Below are 21,755 nucleotides of genomic sequence, written 5' to 3' on the forward strand. Positions count from 1 at the left end.
TTTAACCAGAAAACATAAATAGCAGGAACATATAAACTGTGGAGTGGGTCAGAATATAAGAAAAAAGGCCTTGCTATTTTATGTTTTTATTAAATTAAATAAATTTTACTTAAATAGAAATTTATTATCTGAACAAATACTATATCAGAAATAGAATAAAATGTTTAAAACTGGCAAGAAAATCTCCTGGGAGGAAAGAAAAAAACAACCGCCCATATAGATAGGAAATTATTACATTTTACAGACATTTGAATGAGGATTTATGCAAAGACACAAATAAAAAAAAGAACAAAAATCAGATGTTTACAAAATTTTATTCCAAATACTAACAGCCTTTGTAGAGCCAAGCAGGACAGTATTTTGTGCTCGTACACGTTCAAACCTTCACACCACCAACAAGCATTTAATCCCTTTGAGGTAATGTGCAAAAGCATTGAATGAACTTTGCTCACATTTTGTAAAAAAAAAAAAAAAGAAAAGATCCACCAATAAAATGGATCACAGTCCCACAAATCAGGACTTTTGGCATTAAACATAAAAAACAAGAAAAAGCATAAAATGTAAACATCAGAACCAACATTTCAATTTCATTCGTAACAGTTCTGTCAGTGACAATATTACCAATAATATCTGTTAAAAAGGAATCATGATGACAAAAAGCAGCTAAACTACAGTAGTTTGTAAGAAACGTAATAAAAAAGGATGATTCCTCAGTTACTTGATGATTGTTCTGTTTGCTCCAATACTGATTTAAAAGCTTTAATAACAGATTTATCCTGCAGAAAAAAACTAAAAAGTCATTTAATAAATCTACTGGAACCACAAACAGGGTGAATCTAGAGGGTTTTTGACATATTCAGAACATCTTTTGCATTTTGTCGTCTTATTCTTGTTTCTCTCATTAAGTTTAGTTTTCTAGCTTAAAAAATGAAAGTGCATCAACATGATTTTGGTAGAAATGCATCAAACCGTGTTTATAAAATTCACAGAAATAAAAAGGAAATGGATGTATGTTAGATGTTTTTTGGTTCAGCAGTTGGAATAAAGTCATTTAAACATTTTTCTAAACGTTTTAGCTCAGTTTGTAACCAGTTATGACCCAAACGGATCTGCAGGTAAACAGCACTGGACGGCTTGTTTAAGGCACTGAGGGTCAATACTGAGGTAGATTTACGCACCACAACTGTCCGTCACTCACATGACTGCAGATTTACAAAATTCAAATGATTGTTTTTGCCTATTCATTAAGCAATGAGTATGGAATACTCATCCTGCCAAAATTGGCACTGAAGACAGAAATAAATAAATAAATTCCTTGATAATGTGCCAAATATCGCAATCAAAAAATAAAAATAACTTTCCCAACTTATTTTATTATGGTCATAATTTTTATTCATAATTTTAACTTCTAAATTTTCTTTCTACATTTGTATTATTTTTTTTGTTGTTTGATCATTTGATTTTGACAAATTGTGTATTTATTCAGTCACGTTTTAATTTACTGCCACTTTTTAAATCATACATTTATTCTCTTCTGTAATTTTTCCTTTTTGCATTTTTTACCCCTCTGTTAACTAAACGAATAATTTATGTTGTATTGCATAATCAGATAAGTTGGGAAAGTTTTTATTTACTTTAATAATTTTTTTTGGTTGCAATATTTGGTGCAATTACTTTCTTAAATTTTTATCCACAGGTTTTGGCTAATTTTGGCAGGATCAGTCCTCCAAATGAAGATCTCAAACCCAAAATTAATTTAGATTTTAAAAAAGCAACACTCAAGTGTTACAAACACGCAACAGTCTTATAAAAACAGTCAAGTAGTTCTAAAAAGCATCACATCATTCACATTCTGCAGATGCAGCCCAAAAATATTTCATCAACCATGAGGTTGTTTCATCCGTCTTAAAAACTGTAACTGATGCATTCATACACATTTCCTGAGGAAAACAGCTGCCTATCAGAGGCAGAAAATTAAATGATTAATTGCACAAAATACGGAGATTATTTAGTTAAAATTTAGAGTACTGAGTTGACGGCAGTGTAGAAAGCCAACAGACTTATTGTAAAGATAATAAACTGTTAAATAGTGATTTACATTCACCCAACGTTCACTACATAGTTCAGCGTTCCCATACAGGAAACAGAACCATGACGTAGCTCCGGATCTATCGGAGCTGCTGCAGGTCTGGGGAGTTGGGCGAGGACGGCGCGGTGCTGGCGGCGGAGACGCAGGAGGCGGCGATGGGAGGAAGCTCATCGCAGGCGAAGTACTCCTTCAGCGGGGCGAAGAGGTGACGGATGACCGGCACGCTCCACGCCTTGCCCAGCAGCTTCTGCCGCTGCTGCCGGTTCATGTTCCTCGCGTCGGTGTAATGTTTGGGGAAACCAAAGATCCTGGAGAGAAGAGGGGAAAAAAAATCATGCTTTAGTTAATCTAAAGATGGCATCTGTTTCTAACCAACTAATGTTGGAGAATATCGATTCAATTCCACATAACAGGGTGAGATGAAAACAAAAACTACGAACAAAACAAATCTGAAGAACAAAAAGAATATAAAGAAGTACCGTTGCTATTAGCTAAGATAACACAGTGGTGGTAGATTAGCTACTGCTGCTATTAGCTAGGCTAACACAGCTAATTTAAACACCTGCTCCACTGATGATCTGTCAGAGTTGGTGTTTAGGTTGCATTTTTTTGGTTTTTTAACTGAACCAAAACACATTGGATTCCACAGCACATCTACATGTTATGGTTGTCATAGTCAAGCTAGCATTATGGAACTACCTTCCTCTCTCTCTATTTTTTTCCTTCAATTTTTTCCTGACCTTGTTATCTAGTTGTTGTGTTGACAATTAGTAGCAAAGCTCTGCATTTGTTTTATTTACATAACACGCTACATTTAGCGTGATATATTGATAACTTTACAGCTAAAACCAATGCTAGTCATCATTAGCCAGCAGCTTTTTGTCCTGCAGCAGGTAAATATGGGTGGGATCTTGACGTCTCACCACAGGGTGAGTCCATACATTAACGTACTTTTCCAGTTCGGTGATCCAGAGGATGTCCTCTCTCCCGTTCTGCACGACCGGCAGCAAAGACACGTCCTTCCCCTGTTTCAGGGAGTTTGGATTTGTGGTGATCGTTCTCACTTTGGTTACCTGGAAATAAAATCCCCCACCAACAGTCGTGAGTTTAGTCTGCCGGAAACAGGAGCAGAACCTCTGATACAAAAACAGTAAATGTGACTTTTCTCACCCTGGCTTCTCTGCCGAGCTCCAAACAGTCCTGCAGGTTCAACTTGTCGTTCTGGGAGGCGATGATGGGCCTGGCGAGTTTTGATCAGTCACTGCTTTAAGTATGTTATTCTTTTTGTATATGTATTTTTTCCCAGTAGGTGTACTCCAGTTAATGATTAATCGATTATTAAATTAGTTAATGATTATTTCAATAATCGATTAATCACAATTAATCATTTTATCCCTCAGTTTCTTTATAATAATTAATGAAAATAACAATTATTCTTCTAGTTTACTAGTTCAGTGATTTAATGTTTAGTAGTTCTGACTTTACCAAATTAGCTGGTAGTTTTTACAAAAAAAATGTTAGCAAAAATTTATTTTTTTAAAATACATTTCTACCAAAAACATATAAAATATTTGTTTTGTGAAAAATATATTTTTACATATATTTAATTTTAAAAAAACTAAAAATATCATAAAATATATATTTTTTTTACAAAAATAATTTTGTAGGATACTTTTTTGTAAAACAAAAAGACACATATGTACTTCTTGATTATTTTTCACAAGCTCAAAATGTTTCTCAATATTTCAGAGTCAAAATCTAAAGTTTCACATTTAAACTTAAACTGTTTCTGTGTATAAAAACAACAAAAAGTCACAAAACCCCAACCCAGGCAGGTGGGTCCACCTGTCCCAGAGGATATAAAATGCATTTATTTTTGTATTTTATAGTTTTTCTGGCAGTTTTAATAAAACAAAGCAGAAGTCATGACTGAGAGAAACGTTGTTGTCTCCACTGTCTCACCTGCTCATCCCAGGAATGTTTCCCCAGAAGTATCGAGCTCGGTGCGCAGGGCTCACCTTGACCGCGTCCACCAGCACAGGGTTGCACTGTAAAAACACAGAAACCATCAGATTGTCAAATGCTCTCACAGCTCCAGGCTCAGCGCCAGCAGGCGTGAAGCAAACCTCCAGGAAGCGGCAGATGTTGACTTTGTCGTGCGTATTCATGAAAACGACGTTCTCGAAAAGCCAGAAGAACGGCCGCTCGTCGTCCTCTTTGGGCTTCAGCAGCTGCAGGATGCGGTAAAACTCGAAAAACAGTCTGCCGGTGCCTTCTGAGAGGAAAAGACCGATAAAACAGGCAGTCAGATTAACCACAGTTAGAGGTTTTCTGTTGTACAAACATTGTTTATAGAAACTTCTAGTTTTGATTTAAATGATTTCATAAAGTCAAACTTTAAACATTAAATCACTCATCTACTAATCTTTAAATTTTAGAAGAATAATTCTGTTATTTCATGAATTATTATAGAAACAACAAGGGCTAAATCGATGAGTCATCATTAATTGATTATTGAAATAATTGTCAACCAATTTAGTAACAGATTCGTAGTTTTGAATTTTAAACTCAAACTAGAAGTTTTTACAAAAAATGATTTTTTTCAAACATAAAAATATATTTACTTTTAAATATACAAAAAATATTTATTTTTATATAACATACAAAAATATATTTTAAACAAAAAATATATATTTATGTAAAGAAAATAAAAAAAATATATATAAATATATAAATCTATTTTCATCCGTTGGGCTGAAATATGAACCATAGATTAACTAGTAATACTAGTAGAAATACGAACCATAGATTACTAGTAATACTAGTAGAAATACGAACCATAGATTACTAGTAATACTAGTAGAAATACGAACCATAGATTAACTAGTAATACTAGTAGAAATACGAACCATAGATTAACTAGTAATACTAGTAGAAATACGAACCATAGAGGCCTTTCCTGAGTGGGTTTACGATGGACAGATCGTTGCAGGGGCTGCCACCGATCAGCAAATCGAACGGCCCCCACTTCTCCAGCTGAATTTAAGAAATAAATAAAATTAATTTAAATGAATCGCTTTTCATTCTGTGCTGAAAGCAATAAACTAGAAAATGTTGATGGACCTTTTTTTTTATTTATTCTTCAGAAAAGAGAAAGTAAAGCAGCATATTTAACCCACCAGCTCCTGGGAGACTAATCGGACGTCTCCAACGTGGATGATCTTTCCGTCGTGGTTGATGGTTGCCACGGCAACCGAATCTTCGCAGACCTCGGAGGCGACGTATTTCTCCACCTTGAAGCCGAGATCCTTCAGCACCAAATAGCCTGAGAAAAACAACGTGAAGAGAAAAAAATATTTTTTTCCTCATTTTACTTGGTTAAATAAACTGGAAACAAAAACCCATTTGGTATTTAGTTTAATGTTCCCTAAATTAAAAAGATTACACCTGAAAACCAAAATTCAGTTAATCAGTTTCAGTTTACGTCTCAGAAAAGTTTAACCTTCGGGTGTGGAGCGGAGATGGTGGAAAAATTAATAAAACGAACAAAAAAACCCCAATAATCCTACCACAGACAGGATAGTGCACAGATAATATTAAAATTTAATACTGCAGATACAAACAGCAAAAACCATGAATGTGAACAAGAATACAGAAACCACAGAAGATTAAAAATAGCAGAAATACGAAGAACAAGAACTCGACAGAGAATAAGAGGAACAAAACATGAAGAACACAAATAGAAAATTACAAATTTGAAGAATATAAAGAACAAAGAACACAAAAACCACGACTGTGAAGAATACGACAAAGAATACTAACACACTGAAAATCAGGAATGTGAAAAATGCAAATAAATATACGAAAACAAAGAACAATATGAAGAACCAAAAGGAAGAAGTATTCAAAAACAAAAACCACAAATAACAAAACGAATACAAAGAACACATACATTAAAAATATAACAAAAAAGAAATAAAAAAATACCAAGAACACAAATCTGCACAAAATATAAGAAATTAAAGGAATGACGTTGAAGTGATCAGAACATTCTGGTCTGCTGGTCCGGACGCTCACCTGTTCCGATCCCGTCGAACAGCGACAGAACCCGCAGCGGTCGGCGCATCTTGGTGGGGACAGACGGGTAGACCCGATGAGGCTCCTGCATCAACAACACACATAAACTTTATTTACCGTTTAATCTGAGGGATGTTTGGGTTCAGATCCTCATCCCACCAACGCTGCTGTGTGCACCAAGATCGGGTCGCACTTTTTAATTATGGTTACACATTAAAAAAGAGCAAAAATCCTTCATGATGCACAGAATCCAAAAAAATGTTCCCTCTTTATGAGCCGAACTGTGAAATGCTGCAGACGTCTTTTGGCTTAACGTCTGTAACATTCAGTAAAACAGTACAATGCAGTAAAACACTCGCTGCTCCACAGAGTCTCATTTATAGGAAACCAAATCCAAAAATACGTTATTAAGTAATCAGGTTAGTAGGTAACCTCCAGTTGTCAATAAAAATACATTTTGTTTTTTTGGGGAGAAAAAAAAGTTGCTAAATTTGTCGCTTTTTAAAAATGACTATATTTGTTGCTACTTTTTGAGAAAAAGATTTGTTGCTTTAAAAAAAGTCATTGGTAGGGTCTGAGAAGTTGTTATGTGTTTTCTGGGCCATTTTATAGCACAATCATGTTACTATGTTACATTCACCTGTTATAAAAATGTTATATGTGTAAAATTTGACTTTGCCTTGAAATTGGGCCTCTGTCTCTTTAAGAACTCCTGCTGTTTCTCAAGCTCCGCCTCCAGGAAGTCGTCCTCTATTGGCTCCTCTGTTAGTCCTTGAACGTTTTTACCAGCGTCGCTCTGAGCAGCAGCTCCTATAATAAGCTCAGCTGTTTGCTAATTGCTGCTGGCTAGTCTGGAGGAGCTGGGAGGAGCGGCGCCTCAAAGGCGGGGCTAGGTCCACCCAGGCGTTTTACAACTGACTGGTTGCCATGGAGATCAAAGGATCAAGGCAACACTCCAGGTATAGTATAATGTAAAGCCCTTTAAGACTTTTTAACATCTTCACCAGGAGGAGCACTAGAGGGCGCTGTTACACTTTCACCATCATATACTCACAAACTCCATGGCGCTGTTGTTGGCAAACATCTCCTGGACGCGAAACCTCCAGTCCTCCCTGGGCACCAGCGCGCCGTGCGGCTGGTGGGGCTGGCACAGGTAACAGATCCACGGGTCCACGACCTTCAGAGAGTCAAACGTCTTTGGACCAACCAGGATGTTCAGACAGTCCTCACAGAAAGACCTGCAGACCAAATGGACCGAGACTAAACCCCTGCTCTGCCTGGGCTGCCTGGGACGACAGAGACCAACCTGTGGCAGCCGTCTTGTCCGCAGAGAATGACCTCCATGCCGTAGCAGCAGATGGTGCAGTAGGACTGGTATCCGTCTTCGTCGTAGCGGTACAGCGTCTCCGTGAAGTTATCCTTCAGAAGCAGAGAGCCGGAGTTTTAAACCACAGCTTTAATTTGGACTGTTGTATGAACACCAAATGAGAAATCATCAACGAATCAAGCAGCTTTTCACCCTTCTTTTTTGTTTTAAATATTTACACAGTTTGCAGAGGCAGACATGATGCTGGATGATAAACTGTCCCAGAAGTTACTGTGAGAAACAATATTGTCGTTTTGAGACATTTTTCAATTAATATAAAGGTGGAGGCATAATAATGCCACTACCTTTATAGTGGCATCATTACCTTTGAGCAGCAAAATTTTTTATTCGTGCTGCTTTTGCTTTGATATTAATGAAATTTTAAAAGCTCAGTCACATTACCCAAATATAATAAAATTGGTGTCAAGTATTTTTGTTTTTGCTGCCATTATTTTAAAGAAAACCTGACAAGTTTGATGTCAATCAACTCGACTACGTTTGTGCAGCAAAAATGTTAGTTTGTGCTGCTTTCAAGATATTATTGAAAGTTTAAAAGGTTAAAAGGTCAACCATATTACCCAAATGTAACAACAAAGGTGTCAAACATTTGTGCAGCAAAAAGTTTCTTTTGTGCAACTTTTGCTTTGAAGATATTGACGATGTGGAAACTTTTTTATTAAAATCTTTAAAGTGGTAGCAGCACAAATAAAAAAACGTTGGACACCAGTTTTGTTAGCTCTGAAGGAGGTTTGGGGGCCATCTTTACTCAGGCAGTTTGTGATAAACGTAAAAAACAGTTTTTTATGCCGCTGGTTTAAAATATTAGGAATATTAGGAACTTACTTTGCACTTCAAACAGAGACTTCCTTTGAAGAGCGGGTGGGAAATCTGGATTTCTTTGGTTCCGCAGCACACACAAAAATCTGCAGGTAAAACGGCAGGAAGACGTGAGGCTAAATTCACAGAGCGACAGATAAACTGTCACTGCGAACACAGACCTTCGATGTCGAGGTTTAAGTCCAGGATCTGATTGATGGTCTTCTCTGTAAAGAGATCATTTGGTCAATAATGGATAACAACCACCACTCTTCCTCTGTTTTGTTTATGATGCAGGAGAAAAACTCTTTTTGGATGTTTGCTCTGCGCACCATCTGGGCTAATGTTAGCTTAGCAAAGTCCTCCTTCACTTCAGTAGAAGAAGACGCACGTTTACTGAAAGCTTCCTGCTGCAAAAACGCATAAAATAAGTTTCAATATACTGCACTTATCTATTTTTCTACTGAACTGTTGTAGTTTTGTTAATTAAACCTATGATTAGAAGTGGTTTCTGTTGATAAACAAGGAATTCTGGATAATTAAAAACAGAATTTGGGGGAAAAAATGTAAATTTAATTTGTAAAAGCTTACGGAAAACAGACAGTAATGTTTTAACTTCTGGTTTCCACTGGGAATATTAAAACTCTGGTGGAATATTATTTTGCTATAATATTATTTTAGCCTACTAGAGGCTGTGAATCACATTTATTTGACATAACTGCTTGCCATATTGTTTTCAATTATAATACAATAAATTACATGCCCACTGCAATTAACTGGATTAATTTTACCGTCATGCAGTTCTTTCTTTTTAAAAGTGACCTGTTATATTTCGCTGGTTAGGATAGTTTTATGGTTTTAGGGCCTCTGTCACTTTAAATCCAAATGAGCTGCTGCCATTACCTAGCAACCCCAGCGGAACTCTGCCCGTTACCTAGCAACCTGAGCTGAGTTTGAGCATGTTTGCTCAGCTGGTTTTGCCGCTGTATGTGCTGTACAATGGCTGCTGGAAAAGACTGGTGCTTCGCTGTTGACTTACCACCCAGAAACCACTTGCTGCATTCTTGCTTGTGCAGGAGGCTCCACTTCTGCTTTTCAAAGATGTAAGGTTATACATTTCCTCATCCATTCTCACAAACGAGTGTAAACGTTGAATTTGGGGCCGTGGCCAGAAGCTTATTAGGATTTAAAGTGACAGAAACCCTAAAACAGCTCAAATTCAGCAGAACTGAGCAGACTGAAATCTCGTTATCTAAGAATGATTTTGTGCACAAAATGTAATGAACATGTTTTGTATAGGCCATAGAGCTATCCTAACCTGATCGAGGAAGTATAAAAGGTCAGCTTTAAGCTCTGGGAACGTTTTTAGAATCATTTCCAATTGGAAGTGGATTTCCTTCATTGAGTCAAATAACTACTAACGATCCCAACGATCTGTCATGGAGCGACCATCAGTTGATGTCCATCTTACCTCTGACTTTCTGGTCCGGCTGCGTGTACACGCCGCTCGTCACGTTGACCTTATTGTACGTTTTGGTGTAGCTCTTCTTCCTCTGTGGCACAAAGTCGGGCGACATGTCGTTATCCTCTCCAGACAGCCAGCTGTAGCTCTTCTTCAGGCTCCGTCCCCGGACTTTCTGTTTCTGCCATTTGCTTTTCACCTGGTCCCACTCTGCGTCCCACTTGTCCTTCTCCATCTGGGATCTTTCCTTTCCCTGCTTCCCGCTGTAGGGAGTCGGAGGTTTGGACCTTTTTCCAGCAGAACCCAGTCCGGTTTCCGGATTGGTACCGTTGGTTTTGGAGCTGGAGGGCGGATCTATGGGAGCGCATGACAGTCTGTTGAGTAAGACGGCTACGTGTTTCATCTCGACGCCATCTTTGTTCTCCGTCGGAGTGGAGGAGGCAGGAGCTGGGTTGGACTTTTCAAAAAGTTTCTTCTTCACCTTTGGCCTGGTGTATGTTTTAACAACACCTGGAACACACACACATACCCACGCCCCCACACACACACACACTGAATAATCACTTTTTTTACACAGCAAATCAAAATTTTTTATTTGTATAGCACATTTCAGCAGCAAGGCATTTTAAAGTGCTTTACATCATTACAAACACAGAAACACAATGCAACATAGAATCAATAATCAAAACACAGCATTAAGTCAAGTTCCATCAATAAATTTGTAATTGATTACATTTCAAATACAATCCTAAACAGGTGGGTTTTTAGTTGAGATTTAAAAGAAGTCAGTGTTTCAGCTGTTTTACAGTTTTCTGGAAGTTTGTTCCAGATTTGTGGTGCATAGATGCTGAAAGCTGCTTCTCCTCGTTTGGTTCTGGTTCTGGGGATGCAGAGCAGAACCAGAACCAGAACCTGAGAGGTCTGGAAGGTTGATACAATAAAAGCAGATCTTTAATGTATTGTGGTGCTAAGCCGTTCAGTGATTTATAAACTAACATCAGTATTTTAAAGTCTATTCTTTGAGCTACAGGGAGCCAGTGGAGGGACTTTAAAACTGCTGTTATGTGCTCTATCTTCCTGGTTTTAGTCAGAACGCCAGCAGCAGCATTCTGGATCAGCTGCAGCTGTTTGATTGATTTGTTGGACAGACCTGTGAAGACGCTGTTGCAATAATCAATACGACTGAAGATGAACGCATGGATGAGTTTCTCTAGATCTGGCTGGGACATTATTCCTTTAATCCTGGAAATGTTCTTCAGGTGATAGAAGGCCGACTTTGTAACTGTCTTTATGTGGCTCTGAATGTTTCGGGCCTGATTGCTGGTTTTTAGTTCTAATGAGTGAAGCTGTGCATTGATTCTAGATCTATAACTCTAGACCTATATCTCTAGATCGTTCCTCTTTAGGCCCAAAAATAATAACTTCAGTTTTGTTTCTGTTTAGCTGGAAAAAGTTTTGGCACATCCACACATTTATCTGTTCTAAGCATCTGTTCAGTGATTGGATGGGGTCAAAGGTCACCTGGTGACATCATAATGTAGAGCTGTGTGTCATCTGCATAGTTATGGTAGCTAATATTATTTCCTGTTATAACCTGAGCTAGTGGGAGCATATAAATATTAAATAAGAGGGGTCCTAGGATTGAACCTTGGGGTACCCCACATGTGACCTCTGACCTCTTTGATGGGAAGTTTCCAATTGAAACAAAGTAATTCCTGTTCTTTATGTAAGATTCAAACCAGTTGAGCACTGGACCGGAGAGTCCAACCCAACTCTCCAGTCGATTCAGTAATATGTCTTGGTCAACACTGAGGTCCAACATCAGTCACCTTCAAACTGTTCAAAGTCCATTTCCTGTATGTGAGGCAGACGACCTTCTACTTTAAAGACTTAAAGCTGCAGTATGTCACCTTTCTAAGAATATTTTTTACATATTTGTTGAAATTATAAATAATCAGAGAGAGAAAAAAATCAAGCTCCTCTACCTTCTTCCAGAGGTAACTAGTAACAACCAATCAGAGCCAGGAGGCGGGTCTTAGCGCTGTCAATCACAATTTTGTGTGGCACTGTCAGATTTTCCCCATTAGCACTGCTAAGCTAGTTAGCATAGCTAACTATGATGGTTTTTATGTAACAGGTGAGTTGTTTCTAAGTCATTAGCTCTCTTAGCAGCGCGTACGTGAGGTTGACTGACAGCGCTAAGATCCGCCCCCTGGCTCTGATTGGTTGCTTTGGAATTGTTTCTTCAGCAGCTCAGGGAGAAGGTGGAGGAGGCCGATCTTTTCACAGATTATCGGTCTTGCATTATACTGTCACAACAAATGTAAACATATTTATTATAAAAGTTACATACAACAGCTTCAACAAAATACTCCTGGATCAGTTCTTCTGTTTCTTTTTGTGCTCTGCAGAACCAGAACCAGGTTCTGCTGGACTTTTCTTCTTGTTAAAGGGAAGTTTTTCCTCTCTACTTTTGCCACATGCATGCTTATTGACTCGATTTGATCTGCTTTTAAATTATCTTGAACATCAAACTGAGCTTAATGAACTGCTTGATTCAATTTGCATGATTTATTGTTTTTCTTTTTCTACTAGAAACTGGATGATAAAAATCTTCAGTCTGGTCTTTTTGTCTCAACCAGCTCTTTTTTGAAGTATAATTTTGTTTACAGAGACTTCATAATTCATTTTATTTGTTATTTCTGTTTAGTTTCTTAGGATATTTAAATGTTTTCCAGTTCCAGTGTTAAATATTCGGCCGCACCTTGTTTGGGTTTGAGTCCATCCGGACCGGTCGGCTGAAAGCCTCCGAACGCCCAGTCCAGAACCTGCTTCAGAACCTCTTCACTGTCTTGGAGCAAAGGAGAAAACTTCTTCCCACAGCGCATTGCTGCCTCCTGCAGGACATACATGGAAATGCTTCAACCACAAAATAAAAATAAAGGGCACCATTTGCTTCTGTACAGAGAAGAGAATAAAAAACGTGATGCGTTCACTGATGTTTGACCTGTTCAACATGGCGCCACTACAGGGTTTGTTTATTTTTCCTAAAGTAAAATTCAATAATTATCCCAACATTTTCAAGGTAAGTTTTTCAGCACCACAGTTTGGAGATAAAATCAATACAAATGAAACAACTCTTTCAATTCACCGTTTTATATTATTCTTAACAATTTAATAAAGTCTACAGCAGGGACAAGGCAAACTAAAATTTAGTAAAGTTTTATGTTTGAAATGTCTCTCACACCTTATGTGAGAACAAGCAGCTGCCACTAGTCTGTAGGGTCGCCTAGAGCAGCTTAGGATACGGACCTGCAGCGACAAGAGGACGGCCTCTCGGTAGGTGACCAGGGTTGCAAAGGAGTTGGCGCAGAAATACTGGCTGAATGCAGCAAACGGCTTCAGAGACTTGACACTGACCTGCAATCGGAGGCAACATGGCGGACGTTTTACCATCTGCAGAAAAACGACCAACCAGTAAGAATGAAGTGGAAAACAATGACCTGAGAGCACATTCTCTGGCCGTACCACTCCACCATCCTCTTCTGTGGAAGATGGACCTGGCCTTTGAAGGGGACGATGATGCCAGGCCACGGGGAGAAACCCTCGATCTGACCCCAAACCAGCTCCCCCTGCAGGCGAACACAGAAATTACAGGTACATGAAGCCATTTTAAAGCACAATCAAGAATCAAAATATTTTGTATGTCAAACATGATGTAAAAGAAATGGGGTCGCCTTGAAATGGGGTCTCTGTCTCTTTAAGAAGCTCCTGTTATTTCTGAGGTTCCACCTTCAGGAAGTCATCCCAACATGGCTCCTATGTTAACCCTTTAAAAACGTTTTTACCAGCACTGCTCTGAGAAGTAGCTCCTATAACAACTTCTTGCCACTGGCGGGCCACAAAATTCATGAAATTAAAATGCAAAAATTAGTTAACCATGATTTTCTGCTCAACATTAAACATTTTTTATGAAATCTGACTAATCTGTACATCAATTAGGCTATAGTAGACTGCTGTCTTATTAAAAGATAAACAGACAATTTCCAAATTTTTTGGGTCATCAATTGTTTTCTGTTTAGTTAGCCAAGTTTTTATCATTCTTGACTTGTAGCCATGAGCCAAACAAAATCCTTTCAAGGGCCACAAATGGCCCCAGGGCCACAACTTGGACACCCCTGTCCTATAACGAGCTCAGCAGTTCCACCAGGTGTTTGCTAATTGCTGCTGGCTAGTCTGAAGGAGCAGAGTGGGGGAGGAGCTTCATCCTTGAAGGCGGAGCTAAGTCCAACCAGGCGTTCGGCAGCTGAATGGTTGCCATGGAGATCACAGGATTTCTCAAACATGAACAAAAGAATCAAAGCAACGCTCCAGTATGTTTTTGATGAGGGAATAATATCGCTACATGATGTAAAGCTTCAAAAAAGTTGATTTTAAATAAAAATTAACTTTTAAATAAAAGTTACAAAGTTGACTCTTCAGTAAAAATCTCTGGATTGGCCAGGTTCTGCTTATTATAAAATAATTGGTAATAAAAGGACAAAAACTTTGTATTGTAGGTATCAATTCTAAGAAAATTATATTGGTTATAATTGCAAAAAATAAAAATATCAACCACATGTACTGGACAGGCCAAATTCATGAATATCCTATAAAATGGCTGAACTATGTGCCTGGAAACACATAATAATGCCTCTTTAATTTGCTGAATTTGTCTGAAAATATCAAGCATTTATAAGTGACCTAAATCCTGTTCTTCTAACTGAGAATAATGGGTTAAACCGAGCCTGAAAGAATTTGAAACCTAGATTTCTTTTTCTTTTAATACAGCAAACATACAAAATCCATTTTACATTTTGGATCTATGATGAATAAGAAACAAAAAAGAAAAATTGGACTACCGTACTTTAGTTTTGGGCACCCCTGACATTCTGTAACCCTCCCCATGTTCATCAGAAATACACTTACAATGGATTTTTCTTCACAACCCGGTAGTTTTGTTGTCGAATCCCAGATCAGATCCTCTTCATCGCTCGTCACAATGAAGATAAACTCTCCCTGATGAATTCCTTCACCTGCAAAGCGGCACTAAATGAGCAGGACTTGCAGCGAAGCAGAAAGATGTAGAAAAGATTCACGTTTATCGTCTTACTCGTCTTTGTCTGCTGGCTGGCCGGAGACTTCACGGGCTCTTCTGTGATGTCAATCACATCTGAAAAACCCAGCCAGAGAGTAAGCTAAAGGAGCTACAGCGGACCCAGCTAACGTCCAGGTAAACTGGGGAGTCCTACCTGAGGAATTGTCTGTGTAGTCCATCTCATCCACACTCCTGTTATGTTTCATTTTCTGAAATATTAGAGGCTTCGCTGCAGGACTCTTATCGTCCTCTGATGAACTCTCATCATGTTTCACTGTGACTTTCTGGTAGCTAAAAGCCTCCAAAGCAGCCAGTTTCTTCCTACTGACTGGAGATCGTCGTCCCCAAACCTCCAGGTACGGTGAGGCCACGGGAGTTTTCTCAGTGTAGGGAGGGATTTTCAGGTACTTGTAGGCCTTCAGAGAGGAACAAACACAACTCAGATCTTCACAGAAGTGACAATAAAACCAGTGGTGGGCACTGCGAACTAAAATGCTAGCTGCGCTAACCCTAAAGCAGGGGAGCCCAAAGTTGGTCCTCGAGGGCCGGCATCCTGCACGTTTCAGTTCGCTCCCTGGTGGTACCAACAACCTTTTCAGCATGTTAATGTTCTTCTTAGGCCTTCTAATAAGCCATCATTTGATCCAGGTGCGTTAAACCAGGGCGAGAACTAAAACATGCAGGATGCCGGGCCTCCAGGACCCACTTTGGGCTCCTCTGCCCTAAAGCACTAATAATAAACATCAGTTGAGCTAAAGCGCTGCACACAGTATTTAGCAAAAGCTAACTCTAAAGCACTGAACCAACTCAGTATCTAGCAGAAGCTAATGCTAAGGCGATGTACCAACAATACTCGTGCTATACCAACATGGTATTTAGCAGAAGTTAATGCTAACGCGCTATACGAACACACTACAGGACCTGTATTAAACAGTCCATGCTGCTCCTCCAACCCATTCTTTCATTAAATGTGAATTCAATATGGCTTTTGTAGCAGCCACGTTAAAACTCACCTTAGCAAACACCTGTGTCTGGTGCAGAGAGCTGGGCAGCGCCAGGAGGGTCAGAAACAGCTTGTGCAGAGTGGGCCACGGTTTAATTTTGTTCAAGATCTGCACAGACAACAGCAGAGACTGCTGGTTTGATCTGAAACTTTTTACCAAAATAAACGGAATTTTCCATCTTTTTGAGGCGTCTTGGACAAACGACCCAAACAACGACATTCACCACTTCATTTCCACGCCACATTTAATCCCAGTTTTGACCTTTTACCTTCACCCAGCTGCTACATTCGTCACTGCTGCTCTGTTCCTGGATGAGCTTCCTGAAATCGCAGCAACTGCGTTCCAGCTCCACCTCTGGAGGCCCGGCGGCGCAGAGCCCCAGCTGGACGGCCATCACTGACAACACCTCCCAGGGAAAATGTTTCTCCTGCAGGACAGAGAGAGAGTTCACCAGAAAACCACAGCAAGCACTTACCATGTTCAGGTTCCCCCAAGGAAGGCCACAACATAAAACACAGACAACTTAATAATTCCTACAGTACATGGGTGATCTGCTGGTTGTTTAGCAAAAGTGTTTAATAGGAGAATTTTACAGATTTGAACCAGGTGAAGCTAAAACTATGGCACCTGAGGATTTCTGGGTGGAAAATATTTGCAGATAAAAAAGTTTTTTGTCATCTTAAATCCAAAATCTATTCATATTGTGCAGTTTAATTACTGCTCTCAAAGAGTTATTTCAGCAAATTTAAAGTTTTAGTCTGTATACTCTGAATACTAAATTGGTAAACGATTGGTTCAATAATCGATTGATTGAGATTAATCAGTTCAGAAGTATTTCTAAGATCCAGGAAGTAAAGGATGGTGGGATTCTTACTGTGATACTTTCTGGATGTTTCAGCATCAGCCCGATGTTCCTGAGTGTCACGTCTCCAAGCGGGCCAGGAATGCTCTCCACCAGACTCTGAAGAGCGGCTCTGTAGAACGCCTGGGCGTCCTTTAGGAACCGGGCCAGGTTCTGCTCCCCCAGACTCGGCCCGAAGGCCCACATGAAGTCCGACGCGCGCGGCCCGACGTTCACCTCGGCCACGGGGAGCAGCTCGTCGCCGTGAAGCAGGTCCAGCTCCCGCTGCAGCAGGAAGGAACGGAGGCCGACACGGACTTAGTAATTTATCACAATATTTTGTAACACTATTCTAACAAAAATATAAATGGTGATAAAATACCTACACATTACTTCGTTTATTTAGATAACTGCATGACAGAATTCAGCACCACAAACATAAAAACTTTCCTATTAGTTTTTTGTTTTACATATTTGAAAAGCAGCCAAACTGGTGAGGTGACCTTTCCTCTTATCCACAGATTTCTCTCCATGTTTTTATTTTTATTTTTAAGCAGTTAAGAGGAGAAACATTAAACTGCTGTGGACGTTACTCAGCAGGTTGTTGCTAGGTAACCAAAGAAAGAGTGGGTTAATGCCTCTCTCTTTGCTGATTGGCTGATTCCCCAGCATGTTCTGGATCAAAGTTCAGTGAATATTCTATATTTTCTATCCGACGTATTATCTACAGTTTTATCTGAAATGTTTCTATTATTTTCTCCACTATTTGTTTCACCAGAGCATCAATAAATGTCAGTAAGTAAAAACTGAACTTATAAAACCAACTTATCCAGGTTTCATTTAATGGAATCGATTTACAGCAGCAGCAGGTAAAAGAGTCGTTCTGCCCTCAAGCGTTGCGCAAAATTTCCAGATATAAATAACATGCTGTGTAAATATTGAATATTGAATGGGATGTATTATGTATTGATATTGATCATGTGTATTTTAGCAGATATCGTTATTGACCAGCCGTATAAGCGATAGGGTAAGTGCCCACCCCTAGGAGGAAGCGGTCGACGGCGTGCGGTCGGCAGATGCTGGTGGTGTAGGACTGCATCAGGATGGAGGTGAGCTGCAGCTCCACGCTCAGATCCGCGATCCCAGCCCGTTGCAGCTCGCTCAGCGCCCTGAGGGGCTCCAAGGCGTGGGACAGGAACAGGAACTGCAGCCGGACCGCATCGTCCAGCAGACGGCTCCGGATAGACGCCTCCGCCTCATTCAGCGATTTAAAATACTCCCGCAGGTCCTGCCACCGGGCGGCCATCTTCTGCACGCTGTGGGCGAGGAACAGATACTGTGGGACGTGCGGCCCGGTGTCGGCGAACACCTCCTTCAGGCTGTCGTTGATGGACGGGCAGATGGAGTAGTGGCGGTGGACGTCTGTGATGAGGTCGACGGTGTGGCTAAAGGCAGCGGTGAGTCCGACCTGGCAGGTGCGCTCCGCGATCCCCGGGATGCTGCAGAGCGACACCAGCTTGGGGCTGAACGCCTGCAGTCGCGACACAAACACCCGGCTCAGGCCCGGCTGCGGCGTGCTGCAGTAGAACGCCGCCAGGTTGGACAGCGCCAGCTCGTACTTCCTCAGAGCCTCCACCAGCAGCCAGGCGTCTGAGTCGGCGACGCGCGCCATGGCATCCGTGTCCATCGGCTGGCGAGGGTCGGCGCTGTCGGTGCTCATCTGCAGAGTGTGAAGCAGCTTCACCACGCTTTGGCATAAATGCTCATCAAAGTATCCGATCAGCAGGACGCTGGCGCTGCGTCCCGCGCCCAGCTCCACACCTACGTACAGGTAGACACAGTACGGCCGGTCGGTGACGGCCGCCATGATGTCCTCCGGCTCCGCTGAGTAAACTTCATCCTGGAAATAAGTTCTGATGAAGTTCACCAAATCGTTTGCGGGAATCTGCTTGTCCAGGCGCTGGATCTGCTCCTTCACCTGAGCCTCCTGCTTCAGATCGGGTTTCTGATCCGTCGACATGTAAACCACGTCCTCGTCATCTTCTGACATCAAACAGATCACATCCGAACTCTGGCGTGTTTTCACTGCTGCAAAATCCATATTTACAGGAAGTTCAGTGTTTCTAGGAGAAGCACCTGGGATGTTCACCTGGACCTAAAAAAAAGGAAGAGTTATCCTTAAAAATTATTTTCTTTGATAAAAAACATTCTTTAATAAATCAGAAGTTTCATCAGAAGCAATAAATCAATTAATCACATAATAGATTAAAATAAGCTCAATAATTTCCATTTGTATTATTTAGGATTTCTCTCTTTCTACCAAAAACTAGATGATAAAACTCTTTAGTCTGGTGTTTTGGTCTCAACTAGCCCTTTTTTTGGAGGACAATTTTGTTTACAGAGACTTTATAATTAATTTTGTTTGTTGTTTCTGTTCTTTTGTTTATTTATTTTGGATATTTTAAAAGTCTTCCAGTTCCTGTGTTAAATGTTCATTAGAATATAACGTTTATTCATCTTTGAGAAGGTGTTTATGCATTATTAAGCTATTACTATTAAATTACTGGAAAATTTGTTTAAAAACAACATTATTGTTTATAGCAATAACTTCTGGGACAATTTATCGTCCAAAAATTTTTTAATTAATCTATTGTTGAAATAATTGTCAACCAATTTAGTAAGTGATTAATTGTTAACTGGTGTAAAAAGCCCCCCAAAAGACAGAGGGAAATTAGAAAGGATAAAAGTACTAAAATCCTGCCAGAAAAAAATCAATAAATAAATAAGGAATATCTTCTACCTAAAAAATATGACAAAATGATAATTTAATTTATATCATAAATAAGGATTTCTGGTGGAGTAAAAATTGCGAATAATTTACGTTACTTTTGCGGCAAGGTCCATTTTCTTCCGACTCCAGTCAGAGTCATTTAAACGGCTCTGACATCCTACGCGTCTCCAATTGGTGGTGACGAGGTGACGTCATGACAGTTCCACCAATCGGGTTGAAGTGGGTAACTTTTCAGCCAATACAAACAATCCAAATAACTTTCCAAGACGTGCTTAAAAGCGAAGAAAACATGGAATCTGGCAAGCCGGGGGGTTCGGGGTAAGAACAATACCAAACGAAACAATGAAGCCTTAGCTGAACTTTCGCTCACCAATCACACAAGAATGACGACATTGAACAACAGAAACTTAATAAAATTACAACTTATTGTAACGCTGAAGTTACGGATAGCTAGTATTTAAATGGCCCAGAATACCAACGCCGAAAATCACAATTGAAAGGGTTTAGAATGGTTAAACGTGAACCTAAAGATGGTTTAAAACACAACTGGCCCATTCACTAAAGAAATAACTGAAATCGTCTTGTTTCAGTCTTTTACAAACAAGGCTCAAAACCTGTTTTGAAGAACATGTAAAAAATACCAAACAATCACAAAATATCCATTTTCATATGTTTAAAAATATGGTAAAAGTTTTAAGTTTGTACACAAGGGAGAATAACTTTGTCCAAGTTTGGTCATTGTAAGTATTTAATTTAAGGAGCTCATCACAAGTCAACAAAAACAGCGAATTAACCCTTTACTCCTATCTGACGCTAGTTTCTGCGTCGTTTGTTACGTACAAGTACGTTTATTGAACCAAACCAAATAATGTAGCTACATTTCGATAAAACAGCGCCCTAAATTGTCAAGGTAGAATGTTTATCAATGTGTTTAGATTTTATCTGGTATTCAATAGTTAGATTTTAGTTGAACACGTGGGAAATGTGTTTAAAAAGACACGCTAAACTTACCCACGCCGATCCGTCCTTCCTCGCTACCTCCTGCCGTCGAACCCTCAAAGAACCCAAAAGGTGTATCCTTCCGCCGAGAGCAAAGCCCCGGTCCCCCACTGCGAGGTTCGACAACCTTTCCTCGGTTTCACCGCTAGTACTAACCGCTCAGATAATTGTTGGTTAATGGCCAACAGTTGTCACAGTAGGCCATTAAACTGTGTCTAAAGTAATTCTCGGCCTTTGGATAGAACCCCACTATGCGTAAAAACGAGCAAATCTTTCTAGATTTTTCCAGATCGAGACGCCATTGTAGTTAGCCTCTAGCTAACATCAAATGAATGGCATTTAAAGTGATAGGCTTTAGACTGAAATCAACGCGAATGTTACGAAAAGCTCATTTTTACACCGATTTCCTCAATAAATGAATTCTGAAACAGTTTATGTTAAGCTAAACTGTTTCTATTCATATTGTCAAATCTATTAATTGCGACAGGCGCATTATAAATGCAAACAAATTATCATTTTTACAAGAAGGCCGCGGGGCCATTAAAAATGATTGTATTCACGAATCCCCTATTTCTGCTGTTGAGTTCAAACACGTACGATCCCTCGCAAAAGTTTTCACAACGTTTTAACTTTTCCACTTTTTCTAATGTTACAAACGCAAACCACACTGTAATAATTTTAGATTAATTTCATGTCAAGAAAACGGAAAGTAGTGCCTAACTGTGACGTAGAAGGAGGAGAATACACTGTGTTTTGTTTCTTAACATTAAAGTATGAGCAGTGTGATATTTATTTGTATTCAGACTCTCTGATGGTATTTTTCTATAAGCTTTATACATCTAAAAACTTAAATCTGCCCATTTTATTCTTCATAAAACAGCTCAAACTCAGCTATACGGATATAATAAATACTCGTATCTGGATTGGGCCTAGACGTTGGGTCGATCATGAATTTGCTTTATGTAAACCATAATATTGTTGCTCTGACTGTATTATTTAGAGTCATTGTCCTGCTGGAAAGTAGATCTCCTTTCCCAAATCTCCATCTTCCTATCAACACGTACCAACTTCTTATTCTTTCAGTTTCATGGCGGTTGGCAGCCATTTTATATGGAGAATTACCGCTACCAACTGGACTGGAGTATGAATCACGAGTGTACGAACAAAAAAATA

At 39.6% G+C, this 21,755-nt stretch overlaps 1 protein-coding gene across 1 annotated transcript; it reads right to left on the minus strand.

The window, feature by feature from the left end:
• Positions 1 to 465: 465 nt before the first annotated feature.
• LOC114141193 (uncharacterized) lies at positions 466 to 20,687 on the minus strand. Its single transcript, XM_028011675.1, has 24 exons — positions 20,595 to 20,687; positions 17,832 to 18,947; positions 16,826 to 17,077; positions 16,220 to 16,378; positions 15,961 to 16,059; positions 15,102 to 15,363; positions 14,963 to 15,022; positions 14,779 to 14,885; positions 13,314 to 13,442; positions 13,123 to 13,230; positions 12,575 to 12,707; positions 9,820 to 10,320; positions 8,531 to 8,575; positions 8,376 to 8,455; positions 7,473 to 7,585; positions 7,221 to 7,404; positions 6,167 to 6,251; positions 5,269 to 5,414; positions 5,035 to 5,125; positions 4,216 to 4,364; positions 4,052 to 4,137; positions 3,260 to 3,329; positions 3,041 to 3,162; positions 466 to 2,397 (listed from the first exon to the last, which is right to left on the minus strand). The coding sequence occupies exons 2-24, from the start codon at positions 18,891 to 18,893 to the stop codon at positions 2,169 to 2,171; spliced, it is 4,272 nt and encodes a 1,423-aa protein (XP_027867476.1). The 5' UTR covers positions 18,894 to 18,947; positions 20,595 to 20,687; the 3' UTR covers positions 466 to 2,168.
• Positions 20,688 to 21,755: the final 1,068 nt, after the last annotated feature.

The sequence above is a fragment of the Xiphophorus couchianus genome, chromosome 24 (genome assembly GCF_001444195.1).
Source record: "Xiphophorus couchianus chromosome 24, X_couchianus-1.0, whole genome shotgun sequence".
In the NCBI taxonomy this organism is placed as follows: domain Eukaryota; kingdom Metazoa; phylum Chordata; class Actinopteri; order Cyprinodontiformes; family Poeciliidae; genus Xiphophorus; species Xiphophorus couchianus.

Bases quoted from the DNA above. Each gene is read 5' to 3' on its own strand.
- LOC114141193 (XM_028011675.1), bottom strand. From the start codon at position 18,893: ATGGATTTTGCAGCAGTGAAAACACGCCAGAGTTCGGATGTGATCTGT. The intron at 16,379-16,825 runs GTAAGAATCCCA...TCTGTCCTGCAG, and splicing joins AACATCCAGAAAGTATCACA to GAGAAACATTTTCCCTGGGA. The intron at 7,405-7,472 runs GTTGGTCTCTGT...TTTGGTCTGCAG, and splicing joins GGACAAGACGGCTGCCACAG to GTCTTTCTGTGAGGACTGTC.